Source organism: Triturus cristatus, chromosome 9 (genome assembly GCF_964204655.1).
Source record: "Triturus cristatus chromosome 9, aTriCri1.1, whole genome shotgun sequence".
In the NCBI taxonomy this organism is placed as follows: domain Eukaryota; kingdom Metazoa; phylum Chordata; class Amphibia; order Caudata; family Salamandridae; genus Triturus; species Triturus cristatus.
The window spans coordinates 933,907,349-933,931,482 of record NC_140592.1 but is presented as its reverse complement, the minus strand read 5'-3'; the positions used below and the strand labels follow the sequence as shown (position 1 = coordinate 933,931,482).

General features: G+C 44.0%; 1 protein-coding gene across 4 annotated transcripts in view; it reads left to right on the top strand.

Moving 5' to 3' along the window:
- LOC146799096 (sodium/potassium/calcium exchanger 4-like) overlaps positions 1-24,134 on the top strand; it is a 937,744-nt gene that overhangs the window by 781,503 nt on the left and 132,107 nt on the right. For 3 of the 4 annotated variants that reach the window (XM_085628040.1, XM_085628039.1, XM_085628041.1), the window contains one exon: positions 10,723-10,874. In XM_085628040.1, coding sequence (XP_085484166.1) covers positions 10,723-10,874 — 152 coding nt within the window. The remainder of the gene's footprint in view (positions 1-10,722; positions 10,875-24,134) is intronic. The other variant, XM_085628038.1, reaches the window with a different exon arrangement.

Genomic DNA, 24,134 nt, shown 5'->3' with positions numbered 1-24,134 from the left:
TGGCATGCTGTAATGAATTAAAATAAAAGCGAAATTGGATCACTGCACAACCGCCTCCTGACTCGTGAGTGCGCGAGGAAGCCCCTTGTGGGAAAAGGATGAATAAATAACGATTTGGCTCTGTCGTACCTCTGACGCACCGCCCTAGAGCGCCCAGGAGCCGGAAAGTGGGCCGTTTTGAAGCATATATATATATATATATGTATATATATATATTACCTACTGGCGGTCGCCAGTAGGTAGTTATAGTTAGGACCACGTTTCCATAGGAAATCCGCAACATTCTATTTTGAATAACTTTGGCGCCGGTCGACGAATCCTCGCGAATTTTTCAAAATAGGTGGGGCGCTACGCTCTGCTCCTACCCTGAATGTCTCGGGGGGATTCGTCAAGCGGGGGCTGAGATAAAAGGGGGGTCCCAAAACGCGTTTTTCCCATGCATTTTTCCATAGGACCTTTAGACACAGCTACAGCCCGAACGGCTGAACAGAATTACTTGAAATTTGGCAGAGAGGTAGTCCTCAGGTCAAGGAAGTGCCTTTTGTAGGTTTGGTGTAAATCTGTTCAGTAGATTCTGAGAAAATAGCCTTTAAATCAATATATATATCTGTGGCAGCTTACGGTGCGCTTATGGTGCGCTTACCGTAAGCTTACCGTACGCGTACGGTGGCGTGCGCGAGCTCGATTTTGATTGGCTCTTAGATCTTAGTAAACATTCGAATCGGTCGAAACCAGGAAGCGGCGGCCGCCATTTTCTCTCTCGCTCTCTGAGTTGGGCAGCAAAAACGGAGCCCAAAAATGTCTAAAGAGGCAGTTTCTTGAGATCCTAACCACCCAGCATTGATATAGGGGTCCCCAAACAACCCCCAAGCCCAAAAAAAAAAAAATTTTTTTTTTTCGGAAAATCGCCGATTACGCTTACCTTACGCGTACGGTAAAAATTAAAAAAAAAAAAAATTATCCACATTCTCCCCACCCCTTGTGCAAATGGTGCCCGAAGGGCACCATTTGTGCATGGCATATGAGAGCTATGAAATTAACAAATGTGCGCACGGTGCGCGAAGCGCATCGTGCGTACATGGCCCATCCCGCATAACGTGGGCACGCGGTGCGCGCAGCGCACCGCGTGACCACCGTGCGTGCACAGCACTAACTGCGTAAAGTGGGCGCGCGGTGCGCGAAGCGCACCGCGTGCTCACTGTGCGCGCACGGTGCGCAAAGCGCACCGTGCGCGCACGGAACGAACTACGTTAACTGGGCGCGCATGCCACGAATGGCGTAAAGTAACTTAGCATTTAAAAAACCGTACAAATTCACTGAAAAAACCATAGGTTTCACACACGTTATAGTTAGGAATTAGCATTTAAAAAACCTTGCAAATTCACTGAAAAAACCATAGGTTTCACACATGTTATAGTTAGCTGTACATTTCACTCGTAAAAAACCAATGAAATTCCCCCGTTATAGTTAGTGCAGGCAACTATAACTCACGCGACCGCAATCTTCTGCTGATGACATATGTGTCTTTATGAAAAAAAAATATTTGTAACATATGTATAGCTAAAATTTAATGGAAGAAGACATGGGCAAATAAGTGTCTAAATACAGTATTAGCATCAGCAGAAGATTGCGGTCGCGTGAGTTATAGTTGCCTGCACTAACTATAACGGGGGAATTTCATTGGTTTTTTACGAGTGAAATGTACAGCTAACTATAACGTGTGAAACCTATGGTTTTTTCAGTGAATATATATATATATATATATATATATATATATATATATATATATATATATATATATATATATATATACACATATATATATATGTCATGTAACCAGATACCTCCTTCCGTACTCGAGTGGACCCAAGGGGAGTGGCGTACACGCCGGCGGAGAAGAACCGGCTGTTCAATAATTGTAATTACTCTGTTGCAGTACGTACGCTCTCAGGAATCAAAAAGAACCAATAATAATTTTTGAAGAAACTGCTGTTTATTCAAACACAACGCGTTTCGCCGTCTGGCTTGGTCACGTGTTAGGGACAACACTGAAAGTGCCCGCATTTAAAGCAATGAACACAGAAAGAGGACATCGTGGGTAAATAATACTGTTTCTCACAAGTTCTTAGTATGAGTCAAAATTAATGTTAAATACACATTAAATTGCAGAAACGTTACATGTTCAATCAAATTATATCTCGTTTTAAATATATGAGAGATGATTAACTAGTGTACTTTCGTTAAGTACTAAACAGTGACGTAGGACTACTTGGCACAAATACAAATCGACATAGAAATAGAAATACAATCGGCTGTTTGCGGCAATGTTCGCTGTCACCCCTAAATAAAGTTGTGTTGCCGTCAATGTACGTGTATATGAAATATATATCAATGCACTGCGAGTAACTGTCATGAGTTACTCAGAAACAGCGTGTTTCATCACAGGATATACATATATATGTGTATATATATATTACCTACTGGCGGTCGCCAGTAGGTAGTTATAGTTAGGACCCTGTTTCCATAGGAAATCCGCAACATTCTATTTGGAATAACTTTGGCGCCGGTCGACGAATCCTCGCGAAATTTTCAAAATAGGTGGGGCGCTACGCTCTGCTCCTACCCTGAAAGTCTCGGGGGGATTCGTCAAGCGGGGGCTGAGAAAAAAGGGGGGTCCCAAAACGCGTTTTTCCCATGCATTTTTCCATAGGACCTTTAGACACAGCTACAGCCCGAACGGCTGAACAGAGTTACTTGAAATTTGGCAGAGAGGTAGTCCTCAGGTCAAGGAAGTGCCTTTTGTAGGTCTGGTGTAAATCTGTTCAGTAGTTCCTGAGAAAATAGCATTTAAATCAATATATATATCTGTGGCAGCTCACGGTGCGCTTACCGTGCGCTTATGGTAAGCTTACCGTACGCGTATGGTGACGTGGGCGAGCGCGATTCTGATTGGCTGTTAGATCTTAGTAAACATTCGAATCGGTCGAAACCAGGAAGCGGCGGCCGCCATTTTCTCTCTCGCACTCTGAGGGGGGGAGGAAAAACAAAGGCAAAAAACATGTAAAGGGGCTGTTTAGACTGCTCCTAACCACCTAGCCTTGATGAAGGTGTCCCCAAATAACCCCCAAGGCCAAAAAGTCAATTTTTATTTTTTTCAAAAAATCACCGATTACGCTTACCGTACGCGTACGGTAAAAAATATAAAAAAAAAAAAAATTAACAATACTCTCCCCACCCCGTTTTCAAATGGTGCCCTAAGGGCAACATTCGTGCATGGCATATTATACTAATGAAAATGGAAATGTTTAAAAAAAAAAAAATTAACCATACTCTCCCCACCCCGTGTGCAAATGGTGGCCGAAGGGCACCATTGGTGCATGGCATATCTATGCACTGAAAATGTAAAAGTTTACCTTGCACAACGAAGCGCATAATATGCCCTCCATGTGCGCACGGTGCGCGAAGCGCATCGTGCGTACATGGCCCATCCAGCGTAACGTGGGCACGCGGTGCGCGTAGCGCACCGCGTGCCCACCGTGCGTGCAAGGCACTAACTGCGTAAAGTGGGCGCGCGGTGCGCGAAGCGCACCGCATGCTCACTGTGCGCGCACGGTGCACGAAGCGCACCGTGCACGCACGGAACGAACTGCGTTAAGTGGGTGCGCACGCCACGAATGGCGTAAAGTAACTTAGCATTTAAAAAAACGTACAAATTCACTGAAAAAACCATAGGTTTCACACACGTTATAGTTAGGAATTAGCATTTAAAAAACCTTGCAAATTCACTGAAAAAACCATAGGTTTCACACATGTTATAGTTAGCTGGACATTTTACTGATAAAAAACCTATGAAATTCCCCCGTTATAGTTAGTGCAGGCAACTATAACTCACGCGACCGCAATCCTCTGCTGATGACATATGTGTCTTTATGAAAAAAAAATATTTGTAATATATGTATAGCTAAAATTTATTGGAAGAAGACATGGGCAAATAAGTGTCTAAATACAGTATTAGCATCAGCAGAGGATTGCGGTCGCGTGAGTTATAGTTGCCTGCACTAACTATAACGGGGGAATTTCATAGGTTTTTTATCAGTAAAATGTCCAGCTAACTATAACATGTGTGAAACCTATGGTTTTTTCAGTGAATATATATATATATATATATATATATATATATATACATATATATATATATATATATATATATATATATATATATTCCAAAATCTCAAAAAATACAAAACAAAATCATGTGCGCTCTCAGGCTTCAAGTACACACTTCCAAGTAAATCTGCAACCGGGTTTTATTTTACCACAACGCGTTTCAACTGCATCCGCAGCCTTGATCACGTGAATACAGTGCACAAAACAAACGTGCACATTTTTACATCGGACATCTAATTATCGGCAAAAACATAGAGATAGGACATTGTTGTTAATTTTTGGCGGCCATGTTGTAGTTCCAAACTGCACTTATTACTTGGTGTAAGTAATCACCACATTATGTTGTACGGCAAAATGCTTAAATATTACATATTCATATGTCCCCGTGGGGGCCTCGGGGGGGGAGCAGAGCGGAGCGGTCTCCCCCCGGGGTCATTCGCCCAAATGGTACGGGCACAGCGCGAGGTAGGCGGCGTAGGCATAGCGTGCAGCGAGAGGCGTAGGTTATATAGGGAGGTCAGGGGGCGCGAGCGTGGAGTGGCGCAGCGCTTTTAGAGGCAGTTAGGTGGGGGAAGTCTGTTTTCTCCCACCCTCCCACCCCCCAAAAAATAAATATATATATATATATATAGATACATGAGGGGACCATGCGGGTTGGATTTGGGGAGGTGTGTATCGCCACAGTTGGACAGGTACTCGCTCAGGCACGTATAGTTGTGTAGGCAAGATGGGGAGGGTAAATTTGGAGCGGATTTTACCCAACCCTTGTTATTGGTAAGTCGTTAAAGAAAAAGGAAGAAAAAGGATTGAAAATAAAATATGGAAATGCAAAAGTAAACATTGGTTTTGCTTGGTAAATATACAGTTTGTTAGGCATAGTGATAATAAAATGGTTTTGGCCCAAATTGTGAAATTGTTCTAGGAAAGTAAGTTGCCTGAAGTAAATATGAGTTACCTCGTCCAATAAAGTGGCCTTTCTGCTATTGAGTTACATGTGTTATTTTGGGCGATAATTATTGTGCAAGCAGAAAGAAAACGAACCTAACTGTATTATAACATTTACAGTGTAGTAAAATGCTTGTATCCGCGCAGCCGTTTGTAAAGTGCAAATCAGCCTGAACATCAACAGGAGTGCTGCATTACACGAAACAGAGGATATTAATATACCTATCTTTGCGTGATCGCACTAAGTAATCCTCATATTACAATGAAAGAAAACAATTTAGCCTTTCATGTTTGTTTGCTCACATGTTCATTACACAAAAAACCCAAGCTCTGTTGTGCCATTTCCAGTGTAGTAAGATGCTCGAGCCTACGCTGCCGTTTATATAATGTAATGCAAAGTGCAAACATCTTCAGAAGCGCTGCATTTAAAACAAGACAGAAGGAAGTAAATAAATGGCAATGTGCTTAATCCCCTACGTACTCGCTCTAGTCATGTACAGTGCAAAATAGCCCGAACACCACCACCTGAAAGCAATAAGTGCAGAGCAGTTATAAATTATCACTCACATATTTGTGCTCTGTCATGTGACACAACATAAATGAGCAGTACTCAGCCTGGTGCACAGTTGAAATGTGTATAGTCTCTCATTAATTTAACATGCTTCAAGTATTATTCCAAAGGATTAAGCAGTTATCCTCTGACCCACAACTAAGGTCTTCTGTAGACAGGCCAATCAGTCTTATCTTGTTGCTCTCTATTCTCATTGCCTGTGAGATCAATCCGTGATAAATAGTGCCCAAAAGTGTCTAAAGTGATTTCAAAGTGATGTCGAAGAAAAGGTTAGGCGACCCGTGTAGTGAATAAGTACCTTATATAGAAAGGTCACTTTGTTTTGCATCATATGGGAGAATTCTATACATTTAAAAACAAATAAAGGTCCAGGAAACTCACCCTCCTATGCCGCCTGCTTGTCTATCCCGCCGGTAGGTCCACTTCTGTATTGTCAGAGAAGCTGCTGGTTGCATATATATATATATATTGTGTGTGTGTGTGTGCGTGTGTGTGTGTATATATATATATATATATATATATATACATATATATATATATATATATATATTATCTACTGGCAGTCGCCAGTAGATAGTTATAGTTAGGACCGTGTTTCCATAGGAAATCTCAAAATTCTATTTTGAATAACTTTGGCGCCGGTTGACGAATTCTCGCGAAATTTTCAAAACTAATGGGGCGCTCCGTTCAGCTCCTACCCTGAAAGTCTCGGGGTGATTTGTCAAGCGGGGGCCGAGAAAAAAGGGGGGTCCCAAAACGCATTTTCCCCATGCATTTATCCATAGGACCTTTAGACACAGCTACAGCCCGAACGGCTGAACAGAATTACTGGTGTAAATCTGTTCAGTATTTCCTGAGAAAATAGCATTTAAAAGCATATCAATATCTATACGTGCGCAGGGTGCGCGCACCGTGCGCGCACCGTGCGAGCACCCTAACGTGCGCGAGCGTAATTCTGATTGGTGGTTACATGTTAGTCAACGTTCGAATCGGTCGAAATCAGGAAGTGTCGGCCGCCATTTTGTTTTTTTCAGTGCGAGAGTGAAAAAGGAAGGTGGCGAACGTGAAAAGGGGGCAGGGTAGAGAGTTCCTGACCCCCTAGCCTTTGTCAGGGGGTCCCTGAAGGACCCCGAAGGCAGAATTGTATTTATTTTTTTAAAATCGCGGGGGTGCGTGCACCGTGCGCGCACGGTGAAAACCCCCCCAAAAAAATACTTTTTTTTTTTAAATCGCGGGGGTGCGCGGTGAAAAAAAAAAAAAAAATTTTAATACGTAGTTTATTGTAAAATAAATATATTAAAAAAATAATAATACATAAATAAATTAGCATTTAAAAAAACGTACAAATTCACTGAAAAAACCATAGGTTTCACACACGTTATAGTTAGGAATTAGCATTTAAAAAACCTTGCAAATTCACTTAAAAAACCATAGGTTTCACACATGTTATAGTTAGGTGGATATTTCACTCGTAAAAAACCAATGAAATTCCCCCGTTATAGTTAGTTCAGATAACTATAACTCGCGCGACCGCCACTCTATCACAAGGATGATGTCATCAGTGATGTCATGAGTGATGCCACTGACCATATCATGAGTGATGTAATATGTGACGTCATGAGCAGTGGATTGCGGGCACGCGAGTTATAGTTATCTGAACTAACTATAACGGGGGAATTTCATTGGTTTTTTACGAGTGAAATATCCACCTAACTATAACATGTGTGAAACCTATGGTTTTTTAAGTGAATTTGCAAGGCTTTTTAAATGCTAATTCCTAACTATAACGTGTGTGAAACCTATGGTTTTTTCAGTGAATATATATATATATATATACAGACACACACACATATCAATTAAATATGTGTAAAATAGATTAAAACGCTTTGCTTTGTTAGGGTATGTTCACAAACAGTAATTTAAAATGACTTGCAGTGTACTTGTCAATCGCGGAGAACATTTGAAAGAATCCTGAATTTATAGAGTAAATTATTAATCGAAGCAAAGTACAAGTATTCTAAAACATTGCCCCCTGCCGGCAAAAGCTGCTTGTACCACCGTCACTGCAACTCTAGTTGTAGTTGACAGACTTCCTGTCTGGAATGCCCATTCTATGGCAGGTGGGGTGTGGATGATGTGTATGTTATTGTCTCATTGGCACCTTAACCGCAATCCTGGGCAGGAGAGAGACCAGGAAATGCCATTTAGTCACTCTTATAACGTAGCAAAACGTATATATCAATGCATAGCCATAGCCTGCTGTTGTAATATTTCATTTGTCAGGACCGAAAACAAACGTGCAGGCAAAGCATGTTATTGAATTTTGATCCACCAATTTGTTATGAATTACAATACATGAGCCCCTCGCAATTTAACTACTTCTTAACTCGCCTGTCAGTAATTTAATTGCCGTACCTATGTTAGAATTAGCTCATCTCCTTAAAGCCCCTGCTGCGTTAATCTGCATGCAAACTACGCAACATGTTCGTCTCCTCCAAGGATCTGTATTTCAAAATGGGGTACAAGCAGGGGCATAGCACAGGTCCCTCAGCTCCTGCTGGCAGGGGCCTCACCACCCTTCAAGGGGGCCCCAATCAGCCCCAGGCCTATAAATATATGTGCAATATGGGTTGCTCAGGGGCTCTTGTACAGCCTTCCACAGCTCGTGGGCATCATTTTCTGTCAAGCCACAGTGTTTTCACAGAAAAGATCTAAAAAAAACAAGTGTTTGCAATGCAATCGGTCTCGCATTACTGAGAGTTAGAGCTATTGGCGTTGCAAATAATAATGTTTCTTAGTCATTTTTTTGTGCAGTACCCCAGGCTGTTACTAGGTGTCCCTCTGGAGTTCTAAAGGGACCTCTATTAGCCACATAAGGTACTACACCTGTAATGCAGCCTACTAAAGGATGCTGTTCATGCATTGTTTTCTGTTGAATGCAGAATCAGAGGTTCAATGCTTTAATGTCTCTGTTAAACAGCAGCCCCACACGCATTATTGGAGACACGCATAATCCCTCCCTGGTTATGATAAGAATAATGGGATTTAAATGTCAAGACGCAATGCTTTAATATCTCTGCGCATCACATGTCTAGAAAGCAGAGATTTGCCTCCGCACCACCATATTATTGGAGCTGGATTGCGAGCCGCGCCTTTTAGCCAAGAGTACCTGCACGCCTACTAAACTTTATCTAGTAAATAGCCACTAAGCGTAGCCTACTAAACTTTATCTGGTAAATAGCCACTAAGCGTAGGGCCCAGAGGCACCTGTGTGCCTGTTATACGAGGTACGATACTTTCAGTGATTTTTCATTTATGCAGCAAGTACTTCCTGAAATATCCAGGTTTTGTTAAAGGTATGAAGTAAACATCACATCCGTGAGCAATTTCGCTTCCTTTAGATTTTTTACAGCACCATCTGTAACCATATTTAGCAATGACTACTGGTGGGTAAAAAGTTCATAGTAGGTCAAATTAAAGTGTTATCCATTCGGCTCTAAAATGAACTTTTAGGCTCTGGTAAAGAAAAAAAAACATTGAAAGGAATTACAGAACACATGGCATGAAAGAAAATCTCTACTTAGAAGCCCGATTTGTACTGTTTTGTGAAAATCAGCTTAGTAGTTCTAGTGAAATGAGAATTGCTAAAAAGTCTCAGGAAGGCAACAAAACATTAATTATTCTGTATATCTTGCTGGGAGGTTGAGTGTACCAAAAAACTCTCAGTGGCTGGCAGCAATTGAACATTTCGTCTCCGTAGGTCATTAAAGGATACCAATCTCCAAACCCTCTGCCCTGAAAAGGAATGCTGGGGCATAAGGGTGCAAGGGGAGCATTCACTAAATGTGAGAAGGATTGTGGGGAGGAGATTGAGTCTCTTAGAAGTAGCTACTGGCCCTCACATTAAATGAACAGTTTGCAATCTGAGAAAAACATTTATTATCAAATTCAAAAATTCTTTTTTTTAAATTCAGTAACCACTGTGCAGCCAGGCCCTGCACCAAGATCCTTCTGTGCATGGAAGCCGTTCTTGGGGGCTGTTACAAGGCTTGACCAAAGGCCGGGGCCACTACCCAGAAAGTATGACTGAAGGTTATGCGCAGAAGCCTTCGTGCAGAGAAGCCGGCACAGCACCAGGTCCTGCATCCAGTGCCAGTGCAATTTGCGAGTGCCTCATTAGGAATGGCTGGCCTTCCCAGGTGTGGTGGCCTGCTGGGCTTAGCAGACCTCCATGTCTGGGACTGCTTTTAAATGAAGCTGTTTTTTTTTTTTGAATGCAGTCCATTTTCCTTGAAGGAAAACGAGATGCATTTAAAAAAAGAAAAAGTAAACGTTTTTGTTTCATTTTTTTAGGGCAGGTAGTGGTCCCTGGGACTACTGCCTACCCCATCCCATTTGCGAGTGCTTTACCACCCTCTTAAAGAGGGCGGTAAATTGCGAGTGATTTTCAACCACAATCGCGGTCGCAAAACATTCTTACATAGGCCTCTGCCTCGCTATTAGGAAGGGACGCCCTTGGAACGCCCCGTCCTAATAGCGACTTGCAGTTCCTATTTAGCGAGTCGCAAATAAATTGTGACTCGCTAAATAGGGATTGTACATGGCCCCATTAGATTTTGCATGCGCAAACGGGTCGCAAACCAGTTTGCGCATGCAAAATAGCGTTGTACATCTGGCCCTAAATGATTACTGACAGATACAATTAAATTGGAAAATGTATCTTTATTTATAATTCCTAATATGTCACTTCCAGCATTTCTTTTTTATTAAATGTAAATATAAAGATCACATTTAATTATATTAGATATGTGTGCTTATATTTGTGTGAATTAGTTCAAGGAACATAGATCTCTGAGTCTGGGTTGCTGGAGAGTTCATGACTGGCAAATTTGATAATAGAGATGCAATTTCATTCGTATATGCGAGTGTATCATTATAAGCATTGGCATCAATTTGATCAATATCAACAGATGTATGCCTGAAACTTGCCCAGCCAAAGGTTTGACACTTCAATAAGTAATCAACTTGTTTGTTACCAGCAGGTGAGCCAAAACCAATATATAATGGTAAGGATTCTGTGGCAGTAGTGGATGCGATAATTTCTTCCAGCCCTTCAAAAATCCAATTACCTGAAACTGGTTTACAAATTGTGATCACCAACAATTTTTGTCCAACAACAAGATTAACGATGGTAAGTCAGTTTATAATTAATAAGCTGAGTGTTCTCTAGAGCATATGCAGTGTTTGCTAGGAAGTGACTGGAAACGTTTGGGAGGAGTGCCCTAGTTCAGAAATAATTTAAGGAAATCAGTAGAATTGCCATTTTTGCATTTGGAATTTGTGGTAAAATCTCAGAGCGCATTAACCACTGTCTCTTTAGAAAACTCTGATGTGTGTATGTATTAGCCAGCTTAGTAGAGAAATTACCTCTCCTGACAACTGATGGGAGAGCTCAGACAACAACACTTGCAGTAAGAAATGCCTGAACATATGAGTCAGAGTTTAAGATGGGACAAGATGTTTATATGGTTAATATTCGAATGAAAAAGAATTGCTTAACGGCTGACTTAATGCATCACAATTACATTGATTCCATTACTTTGACCTACCATCACCTTGACTTTATTTAATAAACACCTATAATTACTTTGACTAAGTTACTGACACATACCTTTACTTAGCCATTGCATGTGAATTCAACATCTAAGGTATGTAAACACATTTAGGAGTTGCACAGCTTAAAAATAACTCAATCAATCAATCATATGTCTTGCAAAGCGCAACTAATCACCAGGAAAGGTCTCAAGGTGCTGGGGGGGCGGGGCAGCTACTGGCTCGACAGGGTGCTGTTGTTCAGTCGAAGAGCCAGATCTTGAGGTCCTTCCTGAAGTGAGGCAGTGATTGCCTGAGGTGGAGAGGTAGTGTTTTTCAGGTCTTTGCTGCGAGATAGGAGTAGGACCTTCTTCCAGCTGTGGTCTTGCAGACACGTGGGACAGTTGCCAGGACCAGTTGGGCGGAGTGGAGGTCTCTTGTGGGTGTGTAGAAAGAGAGGCGGTGGTTGAGGTACACAGGTCCTGCTTCGTATAGGGCTTTGAAGGCGTGTGTGAGGAGCTTGAAGGTGATTCTTTTGTTGACTGGGAGCCAGTGGAATTCTCTTAGGTGGCTGGTGAAGTGGCTGTGGCGGGGGATGTTGAGGATGTGTCTAGCTGAGGCATTCTGAGTGTGCTACAGTTTATTGAGGAGCTTCTGGGTGATGCTGGCGTAGAGTGCATTGCCATAGTCAATTCTGCTACTGATGAGGTCGCGGGTGACCATCTTTCTGGACTCTGTGGGGATCCACTTGAAAATCTTTTGGAGCAGATGCAGTGTGTGGAAGCAGGTTGATGAGACAACGCTGATCTGGCGTCACATAGTGAGCCAGGAGTCCAGGATGATGCGGAGGTACCATGTGTGGTCTGTGGGTGTTGGGGGTTCCAAGCACTGCGGGTCACCAGGAGTCATCCCAGGCAGAGGGGGTGGAGCCCATGATGGGATCTTTGGTCTTCTCTGAATAGAGCTTGAGGCAGCTGTTCTTCATCCAGGTGGATGCAGCCTTTATCCCATTGTGAAAGTTATTCTTGGCGACTGAGGGTTCGTTGGTGAGGGAGAAAATCAGCTGGGTGTCATTGGCGTAGGAGACAATGTTGAGTCCATGGTTCCTTACAATGGCTGCAAGCGGGCTATGGAGATGTTGAAAACAGTGGGGCTCAGGGAGGAGCCCTGAAGCACTCCGCAGCTGATCTCTGTGGGTTCCGAGAGAAACTGAGGTAGACTGACTCTCTGTATTTGGTCGGTTAGGAAGGAGCTGATCAGTTCAAGGGCTTTGTCGCGGATGCCGGCATCCTGGAGTCTTGGGCATAGGCTGTGGTTGGTTCGGAAGACAGATTGGAAGATGTCCAGGAGATGGTTGGCTTCTTTGAACTCGGAAAGTTGGGCACTGATGGCCTTCTCAATGACCTTGACTGGGAAGGGTGGAAGAGAGATGGGTCTGAAGTTCTTGAGGTCTGTCGGGTCGGCAGAGGGTTTTTTCAGCAAGGTATTGATCTCTGCATGTTTCCAGTCTTTCGGGGAGGTGGTGAAGTAAATGGAGCACTTCATGATGCAGCAGAGTTTGGGGTGATAGTGGTGGCTGCTCTGATGAAAATGTGATGTGGGCATGGGTCTGAGGGTGCTCCGGATTGGATGCTCTTTATGATCTTGAGGGTGTTGTCTATGGTTAGGGAGTCCAGCAGAGCAAGTATGGTTGAGGTCGTAGGGTGCTGTGGTTGCGGGTGGTGTGGGTGGGTCTTGTGTAACGATGCTGTGAAAGCTGTCGTAAATCTCCTTGATCTTGAGGTGGAACTAGGCGCTGAGGTTGTTGCAGAGGTCTAGGGAGGGGGATGTCTACTCAAATATTAAATTACTTAATATTATACAGGCAGTACACATGTAAACGTTACAGTTTAACCATATTTAATTACATTTTTAAAAAGTGGATTCAGTGAATGATTACTCCAACTATGGTTTCCATTTCATCAAATCCAATGTAGTTTATTTTCCGTTAGCTTATCTCCTCCTTTTCTATTAGAAGTAAATTGAGGTTATTGTAAGGAAATTGGTTATTAGTGGGGGAGGATGTGAGTCCCAAACTCTTGTTAGATCCAACTCATATGTTCCCCACTTGGCATAGACTCCAAAGACTTCATTTTCCTCTGCTATCTAAACTTTGACCACAACAACCTCAATGTCACCAATACTGCCAGCCTCCTCAACAGCATGAACAACATCGTACTCACCCAACTAGTCACTGACCATCTTCACCTCCAGCAACAGGGTCAAGTACAGCCACAAAATGTAATTCACCTGGATCGACCACTCCATCGTCCGCTTCAGCAGGAGAAAAGCAACTAGGTATTGTCGGCTTAAGACACTATGTTAACACCCCTGGATTTGATGAGATCCACCAAGGAGGCAATGTATAGATTAAACAATAGTGGGCTCAGAGCAGAGCCCTGCGGTACACCACCAGTGATTTAGGTAAAGAAAAAATTGGTTGTAAATACACCCATTGGAATCTGCCCTCCAAAAAGAATTTGACCCACAGGAGTGCTTTGCCCTGAAGCCCCAGGTTTCTACGTCTGTTCAACTATATCAAGTGTGACACAGGCCCTGATTATGATGGCGGTCCAATAAGCATCCAAATGAAAATAACCACAGAAATGGAACAGGCCGAAAAGTAGTCGGCAGTTCCACCCATCTAGTCGTGATGCAACTGCTGTGTAGGCAATCGGAAAATACCTTTTTCTCATTGCGGCTGGACCACAGCACAAACCGTAATGCAAAAAAGGAATCAAGCAAACATCCATGCACCGTGTGCTAGGCACCATGTGATGCCTGGCACACGGTACATGGATGTTTTGGTGCATAGCAGAGTCGAACGCACGGCGGGGGCCCTGCTGGGGGCCCCAAAGCCCCTTTCTGTCTGCCTTTACATGGCAGTCGGACCACCATGTAAAGGCAGAGGGAAAAGAGACATCGTAATCCCTACAGTGGTTTCTCTGCAGTCACCACCTGCATTGTAGGAATTAGTCTCCGACCAATGCTCTGATGGGCTCTTTGAGCTTGTTAGCGGCATCGGCCGGTCCCTCCACCCACTACACCCTGACCGAGTGCATCATTATGCAGTGCTCAGATCGCAGCCTGCGATGTTGGATGGACCGCCTGTTGGTGGCGATCAGGATATCGGTGGCGGTCCATCCGACATCATAATTAGGTCCGGGCGCAGTTTGCGGAGTCCCGCGAAGTGGCCAAAAACCACCAACGTGCTTTGCAACGCAACCAGCAGAGTGCACTAGGTTGCGCCATCTGTGCTGATTTTTAGCACCAGGAGTTTGTCCCATGCTAGCAGCACGAAGAGCATCATGTCCAGCACAAGTGGGCACTGCTTCTTTGTGCCGTCTACTCGAGCAGCACCTTCTTCAACACAAACGGATGGTTTCTCAACACGAACGGTCGTGACCGCCCGCATTGAGAAATCTCATTGGGAGGTGGTCTATTGTTGGAGAGGGAGAGGGAGGAAAAAACTTTGTTCCACGAACGGAGCAGAGTTCACCGCCCAGGCCTAATCATAATCAGGCCCACAGTCTCAAAAGCTGCCGACAAATCAAAAAGCAGCACCATGACTGGTGTGCTTTTGTCTAAATTCTCCCTGACAAAACTCAGTCACCTCCAGAAGAGCCGTCTCTGTACTAAAATCCTGAACGGAAGCCAAACTGTGAGTCGTGGAGAATAGAATTGGCCTCCACAAAAATAAACATTTCTTGGTTGACCAATTTCTGCAAAATTTTAGCCAGTGCTAGCAGTAGAAATATTGGACTGTAGTTGCTCAGCACATTGTGTTGGCATTAGGCTTTTTTTGGGAACAGTAGAATAGATGCCTGTTTTCCACTAGAGGGAAAACTCCAGAAGTTGGCAAGGCATTCCAAATTTTGTTGAGCAAGGGTCTGAAAAATGTAACCATAAGTCTGAAGATGTGCAGGGGGCAGACATCGTTCGGAGTGCCAGACTTACATTTTATTAACTCGTTCAAGGAGCATTGCTCCAAAATAAGGGCAAACTCTTCAAAAGATGGATTGCCACAAAAGGAAGATGGTTTCTGTCTTTGTTGTATCAGTTGATCTAGTGACTGAAGTCTTGTTCAAAGAATCTTGGAAGGAGGAATACAGGTTTTGGCTCTTCTCATCAATGAAGATCAACTGGCTTTTTGCAGAGTTCAAAAGAGGGAATTCTTGCATGCTGTCTTAATCTGAAGTGCAAAATGTCCTTTCATTGCAGTGCATGATTTTTTCAAAAGCTTCTTAGCAGTGCTTTATAAAGAGATTTAGCATTAAGCTCATATGATTTCCTCAAGATCCTTTCAAATTTTTTGCACAGAATTTTCCCTGTTCTTAGGTTACCTGAGAACCAAGGCATGGACAGCCACAATCTTTTCCCTGCATACTTTTTTAAGGGAGCAAACTAGTCTAATGAGTTAGATATCCAGCTATCAAGCAGCAAAATGTCTGTTTCAACTTCTCCATGCAGAAAAGAGGAGAGGAATTGAGGGACTGAGCCAACAATTCCTCCAGCACATTCTGCCACTTCCATTTCAATTCCTGGGTGGGGTGTTCCTAATCAATAAAGAGGAACCCTGAAAAGCAAAAGGAAGGCTGAAGTGGTGAGACCAGATCAGCTACTCTGGGTCTTTGACCTGCATACTAGGAATATTAGTGAAAATCAAGGTGAGCATGTGGCCCGCCCGATGGGTAGGGGCCTGGACATGTTGGATTAGGTTAAGACCAACCATAGTTTGAATGACTTGGGTGGTTAAGGAGGAAGTGGGATCATCATCAGCGAATTTGAAATCACCCATAGTGATCAGATTGGCATAATGGAGTGAATAATGAGCAATGGTGTCAAATAAAGCAGAAAAGCAACTGCTAAGGCAGTCGGGAGGTCTATACACCAACAGGCCAGAGAAAGAGTAAGAAATGGGGAGTTTAAAACTAAAGACTAGGCCCTCAATACTTCCACAATGGCTTAGAGGTGCTATAGATGCTTCAAAGGAATCCTTGAAGATAATAGCCACCCCGTCTCCAGCCCTGTTCCGGACTCGGTTTTATCACCAGAATGCGGTAGGCTGTTGGAATGGCAGAGGTAGAGCTGTCCTTCAGCCATGTTTCTGTTAAAAGAAAAAAATCCCATGAGTTGTTGGCTAGAAGGAGAAACATTTATGACAAATGCTTGGAAGGGCACCGCAGTTGATAAGGCAGGCTGTATAGCCCATTGTGGTATGCACTGAGATAGGAACTGTTTTGGGTGGCAGTAAATGCATGCCCTCCTCGTCAGGAATACGCCATATGTCAGCAGAATCACACTTATTTAAAACTAAGTTGCACACCTCGCAGTGGGCAGCATGGGTTGGAATTTAAGGCTAGGAGTGCCTCTCAAGAATTTCTCCTGCATTGTTCAAAGGCAAAGTGACTAGCACGGCTGACACTGGCTGTGGACCGGTCGTGGAGGGCCACAGATTGGGCTGCCTTTGGCGCTGCGCGTATTTGTGGCATGAGCTCCCTTAAATGGGAGAGTGAGGAGAAAGTATGCCGAACAACTAGAGCGCATCGAATCAGGGGTGTTAAGATGGTGTCTTTTGCTGATGACACCCAGTTGCTTTTTTCCAAGACAACCCTGAGGCAGAGTTCTACAAAAAAGTGTCTCAGAGGAGTTGCCGCATGGATGGAGACAGACTGTCTAAAATTAAATGCTGATAAAACGTAAGTCCTAGTTTTTAATCAGAGTGGTCTCCCACCACCTTCATTTTGGAGGCATGCTGAACTTAATGCTTCTCCTAATCCAACCTCCTCGGAAAGAAATCTTGTCATCATCTATGATTCCTCGCTCTCTTTTGCCACTCAAATTAAGCAAAACTTGTCATTCCGTTTCATGAAGCTAAAAACCTTTAAAAAATGTAATCTAGTTCTGGAGGAAATGAGAAAAACAGTAGCCAATGCCTCAGCCACCTCTCACCTGGACTACTTGAATAGTTTTTACCTTGGTATCCCTGCATATTTGATATGCAGTTTTCAGTTAATACAGAACACAGCAATGTGATTTATTAGGAGAGTCCTGCGCCGCCATCACACCTCACCAAATTTGAGACATCTGCACTGGCTCCCAGTTGAATAGTGCATCAAATTTAAAGCCCTGATGCTGGCCTTCAGAGCTCTTCACGGTGAGAACCCCATGTTACTTGTTAAACAGACTGTCTCCATACACCCCAAATGAGGGGTCTCAGATCCAACAACAGCTGATTCCTGTTGATCTTTAAATTTGTGAAGTCCCTCCATGGAGGCAGTTCCTTTACTGTTCTCATGTTAATTTTGAAACAGTTTCCCATCTAACCTGCATGGGGTTGAGTCTCTGACACATTTTCATAAAACTGCTCCAAATCTGGCTATTTTAACAATGTCTAGTTTCTTTGTTAAGCTGGTGGGCATTTAAAAAAACATTTGAAATTCACTGAAAAAACATAGGTTTCAGGGACGTTATAGTTAGAAATTAGCATTCATAGACATTGTCAGTGGCATCGCAAATGACATCACTGATGACATCATCCAGTGACTGTGTGTTTCTGTAAAGTTTAAATATGTTTTATATATGTAAATGCCAAGGTGTATTGAAGAATGAGTGGGTGTATGAGTGTCTGAATGGATGATTTAGTAGGTGCGTGACTGACTGTATCAGTGATCTGCTAAAATAGTGTGGTAAGACCACTCTGAGGCAACAAGACATTGAACGGATCAGATCTATTCAGGGTGCAGAGGGTCTTATCAACTCATATGAAACAACTGCATACCAGCCCTACCTAAAAGCAGGACTGTGAAGGCAGGCTTTACAAAATGTTATGATGACAAGGCTATTAACTGTCAATTCAAGATTATAGAGCTCACTGGAAAAATGGGTTGTCAAGAAGGTCTGCATGCTGTTTGTGCCAATATCACACAGAATCTATGGAGCATGTCATTTGTTGTTGTCCAGCTCTGCAGTCCTCAAGGCGCTTGTATCTAAGAACCATCTTCATACAACACGGAGCAAGAACATGCAAGGCGGCCTTAAGGAAGAGGTCTTCAAACTGGGGGGCAGGCCCGCCTAGGGGGGCCTCAAGTGATCCCAGGGGGGGGCCAGTCACTGGCCAGAAGAAACATTATGCTTTGTTTTCAGCCAAAACAATATGAGAGGCATTAAGCTCGTCTGTAATGGGCCATCATTAACATCCTTTGTCATTTAAATCCTGGCTGTGAGAAGGCGTCAAGAGGGAAGGGACTCCAAATATTCTCCGAAACCCCCACTACCATTTCGAATAATCACACTGTGGATACTATTACACATTAGTAAGGCCTCCCTCACCAGAATCGTATGTTTGAAAATCCTGTATTTGTTTGCATTTCTAAAACAGTGACAGAACGTAGCTGCAATGTTTAAATAAGTCTAGAAATATTTCAACATTGGCAGTTAAATAGAATAATTGTGAAAAATGTTGAGGAGGGGCCTGGTGATTTTTTTTCTACACTGGGGGGGCACGGAATTAAAAAGTTTGAAGACCACTGCCTTAAGGCATATATACACCACCATAGTCCCGATGGAGCTCGCACGAATTGGGAAGTTTTATGCGGCGGCTGGACTGTCTTTATGATCAACCCGTGAACTGACAACAAATGAACTTACGAATCACGGAACACCTCTAATTGCTTTTGCTTAGTATCGCCCTTAATACTACTACTGCCCATAGCACATTTTTACTAGTTAATAGACTTTGGTGATGTAGCTATTCACATTCTTTGCATGTAATACCAAACACCTATTTTAATTCTAAATGTATTTTTTATGCGGACTACGATTGCACTTGACATCTAAACCCTATTCAGATTTTATTCATTTTATCTTTATCTCTTCTTAATTTGTATTTATCTGCTCTGCTTTTGTAAAGGATTTTAAGCAATCATACAATAAACTTTACTTACTTACTGTATAATTGAGCAATTAAACGTATCATACTGAATTCATGGGTTAGTGACTAAACTGTGTGAATGTCTGTATCAGTCTGTTAGTTGGTGCGTAAGCGGCTGCAGGGGTTGGTGAGTAGCTACATGAGTCTCTATATGGGTTATTAATTGGTTTTCTGAGTATCTGTATGGGTGCCTGAGTGTCTGTGTGGGTGGGTGGGGAGTGGGTGACTCTGTGCATGGATGTGTGAGTGGGTGATTCACGGGGTGTATGGTTTCAAGACTGCATGTGTGAAGGGCTGTATGGGTGGGTAAGTGTGTGTATGGGTATGTTAGTGAGTGAATAACTGTCTCAGTGGTACATGTGTGAGTAATAACATATGTGAAAGGCAGTATATGTGAGTGTTGGTTATATAAATGACAATATGTGAGAGTGAGTGATTGTGAGAGTGACTGTATGGATGAGTGTGTGCTTGTATCAGTGATTGTATAAGAGAGTAAGTATGTGTTGGTATCTGTATGAATAAGTGAGGTGGTGTGTGTATAACTGTATAGGTGAGTAAATGGGAGTATGATTGATTCTTTGCATGACTGACTAACCTTGCAGGGATTCTGCTCATGCACTGAACTATGCGCAGGAAACCAGGCTACCAAAAACTCACCTCAGTACCCAGAACCCCTATCCGACTAGCATCAGTGTCTCATTCGCTCTTCGTATCATCTCGAAGCTACCAGTGATTAGACAACCCAGAACATGCGACTTAGAGTACTCTCAGGAATGGTGGGAATCAGAAATACCTGTTTGTTATTATTGTCATATCAGTCCACAACAAGAGTAATCAGAGACACAGTAAAGCTTAAAATGTTTATTTTATAAACTACGTGTCCTAAGATGCAGTACTTTGGCTAACATAAGCAGACAAACGATTAAGAATAAAACCATCAGCATTGTTACAATACCATAGAAAATGAAGGGAGAAATCATGTTACAAATGATAGTGGAATACAACCACCCTCCCTTCGCTAGTAAGCTAGTATTATTAGACTAATAGAAGGTCTCTAGGTTTGAATGGGGAACCCCATACCGTAAATATCAGCTTAGGTGAATCACATCACACGATCAGCTATGCTCTGTGCCTGGAAAAAGTCTTCTCCAAACTGAGTATCTCATGCATGCAAACTGCAATATTAAAGGCGCTCGAGTTTCAGATATTTGCAGCTGTGTGCGTGTTATGGCTAGAGCGTGGGCCGATCAACCTGAATTCAAAAGCATACATTGTTTGTTGGCCCTGACTGTTTCTGCACACAATGTTCAGACCAAGGTCGCAGTGCACGTCTAGGGATGTGAACAACAGACCATTCTCATGTGAAGAAAAGGCAAGCAGGCAGTTTTCATATAATAACATCTATCTGCAGTGTCATGTGCAAAAGCAGCAAAAGTGGCAAGATGGTGTTTTAACTTCTAAGACTCTTATGCTAACATAGCAATGTGTGGACCTCCGTCTCCACTACACTAGGTGTGTGAGTAACTCTATGGATGAGTGGCATTGTGTGAGTGTCTGTATAGGTGTATGAGTGCATATTATATTGCTGTATTGATGAGTGATTGCATGTATAAGTGACTATATGGGTGAATGAGTGGATGTGTGTGTAGACCTAGGAATCAGTGTGTGGGTATGTAGTAATGGTATTGGTGTGTCTATGGTTTTGAAAATGGTAGTCTGTATTTTAGAGTGGGTGTATCAAAAGTTATTTTAGGGTATGAGGAGGTGCATCAGATTATCACATGGATGATGTCATTTGAGATGGCATCAGTGATGTCATCAGTGATGTCACTGACCATTTCATGAATTATGTAATATGTGACATCATCAGCAGTGCATTGCGGGGGCGCGTGTCATAGTTAGCTGAACTAACTATAACGGTCACATTTCTCTGGTTTTGTACGAGTGTATGTCCAGCTAACTATAGCGTCCCTGAAACCTGTGAATTTCTAAGGTTTTTTAAATGTTTATTTCTAACTATAACGTCCCTGAAACCTATGGTTTTTTTCAGTGAACTTCAAAGGATTTTTAAATGCTAATTTCTAACTATAACGTCCCTGAAACCTATGGTTTTTTCAGTGAATTTCAAAGATTTTTTAAATGAAAATTTCTAACTATAACGTTCCTGAATCCTATGGTTTTTTCAGTGAATTTCAAAGGTTTTTTTAAATGCTAATTTGTAAGTATGCCTACAGAGGTAGGACATGTGCACAAAGAGGAAGAAAGGTGCAGACAGAAGCAAGAGAAATGCAGAAAGAACCAACAGTGGTGCAGAAAGAGTCCTTGTTGCAAAGTCATCCTGTACCCCCAGCTTCTTGCTTACGAGTACTGGTGGTAACTGATTCTGACTAACCAGGCCTAGAGCCAGTGCTATGCTAAAAGACACTTAGAATTCAGTGAAAACAGAAACATGCTACTTTAACCAGTAGTCGCGTTTGAAAAGTGGTAGAGAATGAGTGCTGGGCCTCCGACCAGTGCTCAAGAATTCTGCTGTATAGGACTTACAGAAGGGCTTCTTGGCCCCCAAAGTCCCTCAGGAGTAAAGTGGACTTCATCCCCTAACCCGTAGTTTGCCAGGAGGCGTGTTTGCAGAGTGGTGGAGAAAGCGGGCATGGCCACTGAAGACGTCTTGGCAATCTTACTGTGTGGGACTTACTGGAGGTAACAAGAGGGGTACTTTGCCCCCAAGGACATCCCTGGGGGCCAACTACCCCTCCCATTACCTCTAGTAAGTACCACACAGCAGGATTGCTAAGTTCTCAGAACAGGCCATGCCCCCTTTGCCCACCACATCACAAACACGCTCCCTGGTGAACTCTTCGATGGGGATTGATGTACCCTTCACTGCTGGGGGTCCTAGCCTACCTCTTACCTCCAGTAAGCCCCACACAGTTGGATTGCTGAGAGGTGGACACAGGCCATGCCCCTTTTCTCCACCACTCTGCAAATGTGTCTCCTGGCACGCTCTTGGTTGGGGAATTAAGTCCCCTTTCCTCATGAGGGTCCCTGTGGGCCAACTAGCCCACCAGGTACCTCCAGTAAGCCCCACACAGATGGATTGCTGAGAGTGCTCCAAGGTCATGCCCCCTTTTTACACCACTCTGCAAACGCGGTCCCTGGCACACTGCTGCTCAGGGATGAGGTCCTATTGTGTCCTGAGGTCCTCAGGACACAAGAGGACCTCATTGCCCCACCAGTAGTGCATCAAGAGGTGCATTTGCAGAGTGGTGTAAAAAGGGGTGTGGCCTCTGACCACCTCTCTGCAATCCAGCTGTTTGGCGCTTACTAGAGGTACCTGGTGGGCTAGTTGGCCTCCAGGGTCCCTCAGTATCCATGGGTACTTAATTCTCCAACTTAGAATGCACTAGGGGGCGTATTTGCAGAATGGCGCAGAGAGGAGGCAGAGCCTCCAGCCAGATGCCGGCTTTAAAAAAACAAAAACATTTTTTTGAAGGGGGGTTGTGTGGCCCCCCTTTTTTCAATATGTTTTGGGCCCTGGGGACCCCATCACCCAGGGCCTGCGCATTTTAAACAACAACAAAAAAGGGAAGAGGGCCGTGCGGCCCCCCTCCTGAGGCCAGTTTCGGCCACTGGGACCCCATCCTCCGGGTCATGGCCAGACTTGTTTTTTTTTTTTTAAATAAATTTGGAGGGGGCGGCATGGCCCCCCTACTCAGGCCAATTATGGCCCCGGGGCCAGCCTTCTACTTTAAAAAAATATATATTATAGGGAAGGTAGGCCACATGGCCCCCCTTCCCTGGGCCACTATTGGCCCCAGGGACCCCATCCCCCAGGGCTTGGCCATTATTTTTCTTATTTTAATTTTGAGGAGGGGGGCCGTGCGGCCCCCCTTCCCAGGCCCCCGGGCCCGGCCCTTAGAGTTGGGAACCATGGGGGGAGCCCCAATGAACCCACAGTCCCAGCCGGCTCTCCGTCTCCTGCAGGAACCGGCATTGCTTTTGAGCAAGGGGAGCTGCTGACGTGCAGCTTCCCTTGCTCAAAAGAAATCTGCTTTGCTTCTTTAAAGTGAGAGTAGGTTTCCTGCTCTCGCTTCAACAAGGCAAAGCAGAGTTTGCTATGACAGGGCACAAGCCGTGCCCCCGCCCTGCCATAGCAAATGGCAATGTCCCGGGGTGGGCACCCCGGGACATTGCAGGAGCCGGCCCTGGGTGGTGGCGGTCTCCAGGGACATCAAGGGCTCCAGGAGGAGGGCCACAAGGCCCCCCTCCCAACATTAAGATAGCCTCGGAGAGGTGGTGGGCCCCAGAAGGTCCGCAAGAGACCCCAGCATTTAAATAAACAGTGCCCCAGGGAGGTGGTGATCCCCAGGTCAATGTGGGGGGCTTCAGCCCCCCACACTAATTATTTAGCAAAGCTCCAAGGAGGTGGCAGTCCCCAGGGCTTGGGGGGCCAATGAGGCCCCCGCCCATATTTACAGATTGCCCCGGGGAGGTGGCGGGCCCCGGGGCTTGGGGAGCCCCTCAGGCCCCCTCGCACATAAATAAAGTTTGGCCCGGGGAGGTGGCGGTCCCTGGGGCCGCATGGGGGCAATAGCCCCCCACACATTTTTTAAATTAAGCCTCAGGGTGGTGGCGGTCCTCAGGGTTACCGAGCCACAAGATGACTGCCAACACTTCCTGGTTTGGAGTGTTGGCAGCCAATCAGAAGTCAGCTCGTGCTCCAGAGGAGTAGCGATTCCTCCTCGGTGCTCAGATATATACATTTTAAATTTCTTGAATTTCTCTGTAATTACTGAACAGGTTTACTCCATTTAAAACAAGGTCGCTTTCTGAACCAAGAGCTACCTTTTTGCCAAATTTGGTTTAATTCTGTTTAGCAGTTCAGGC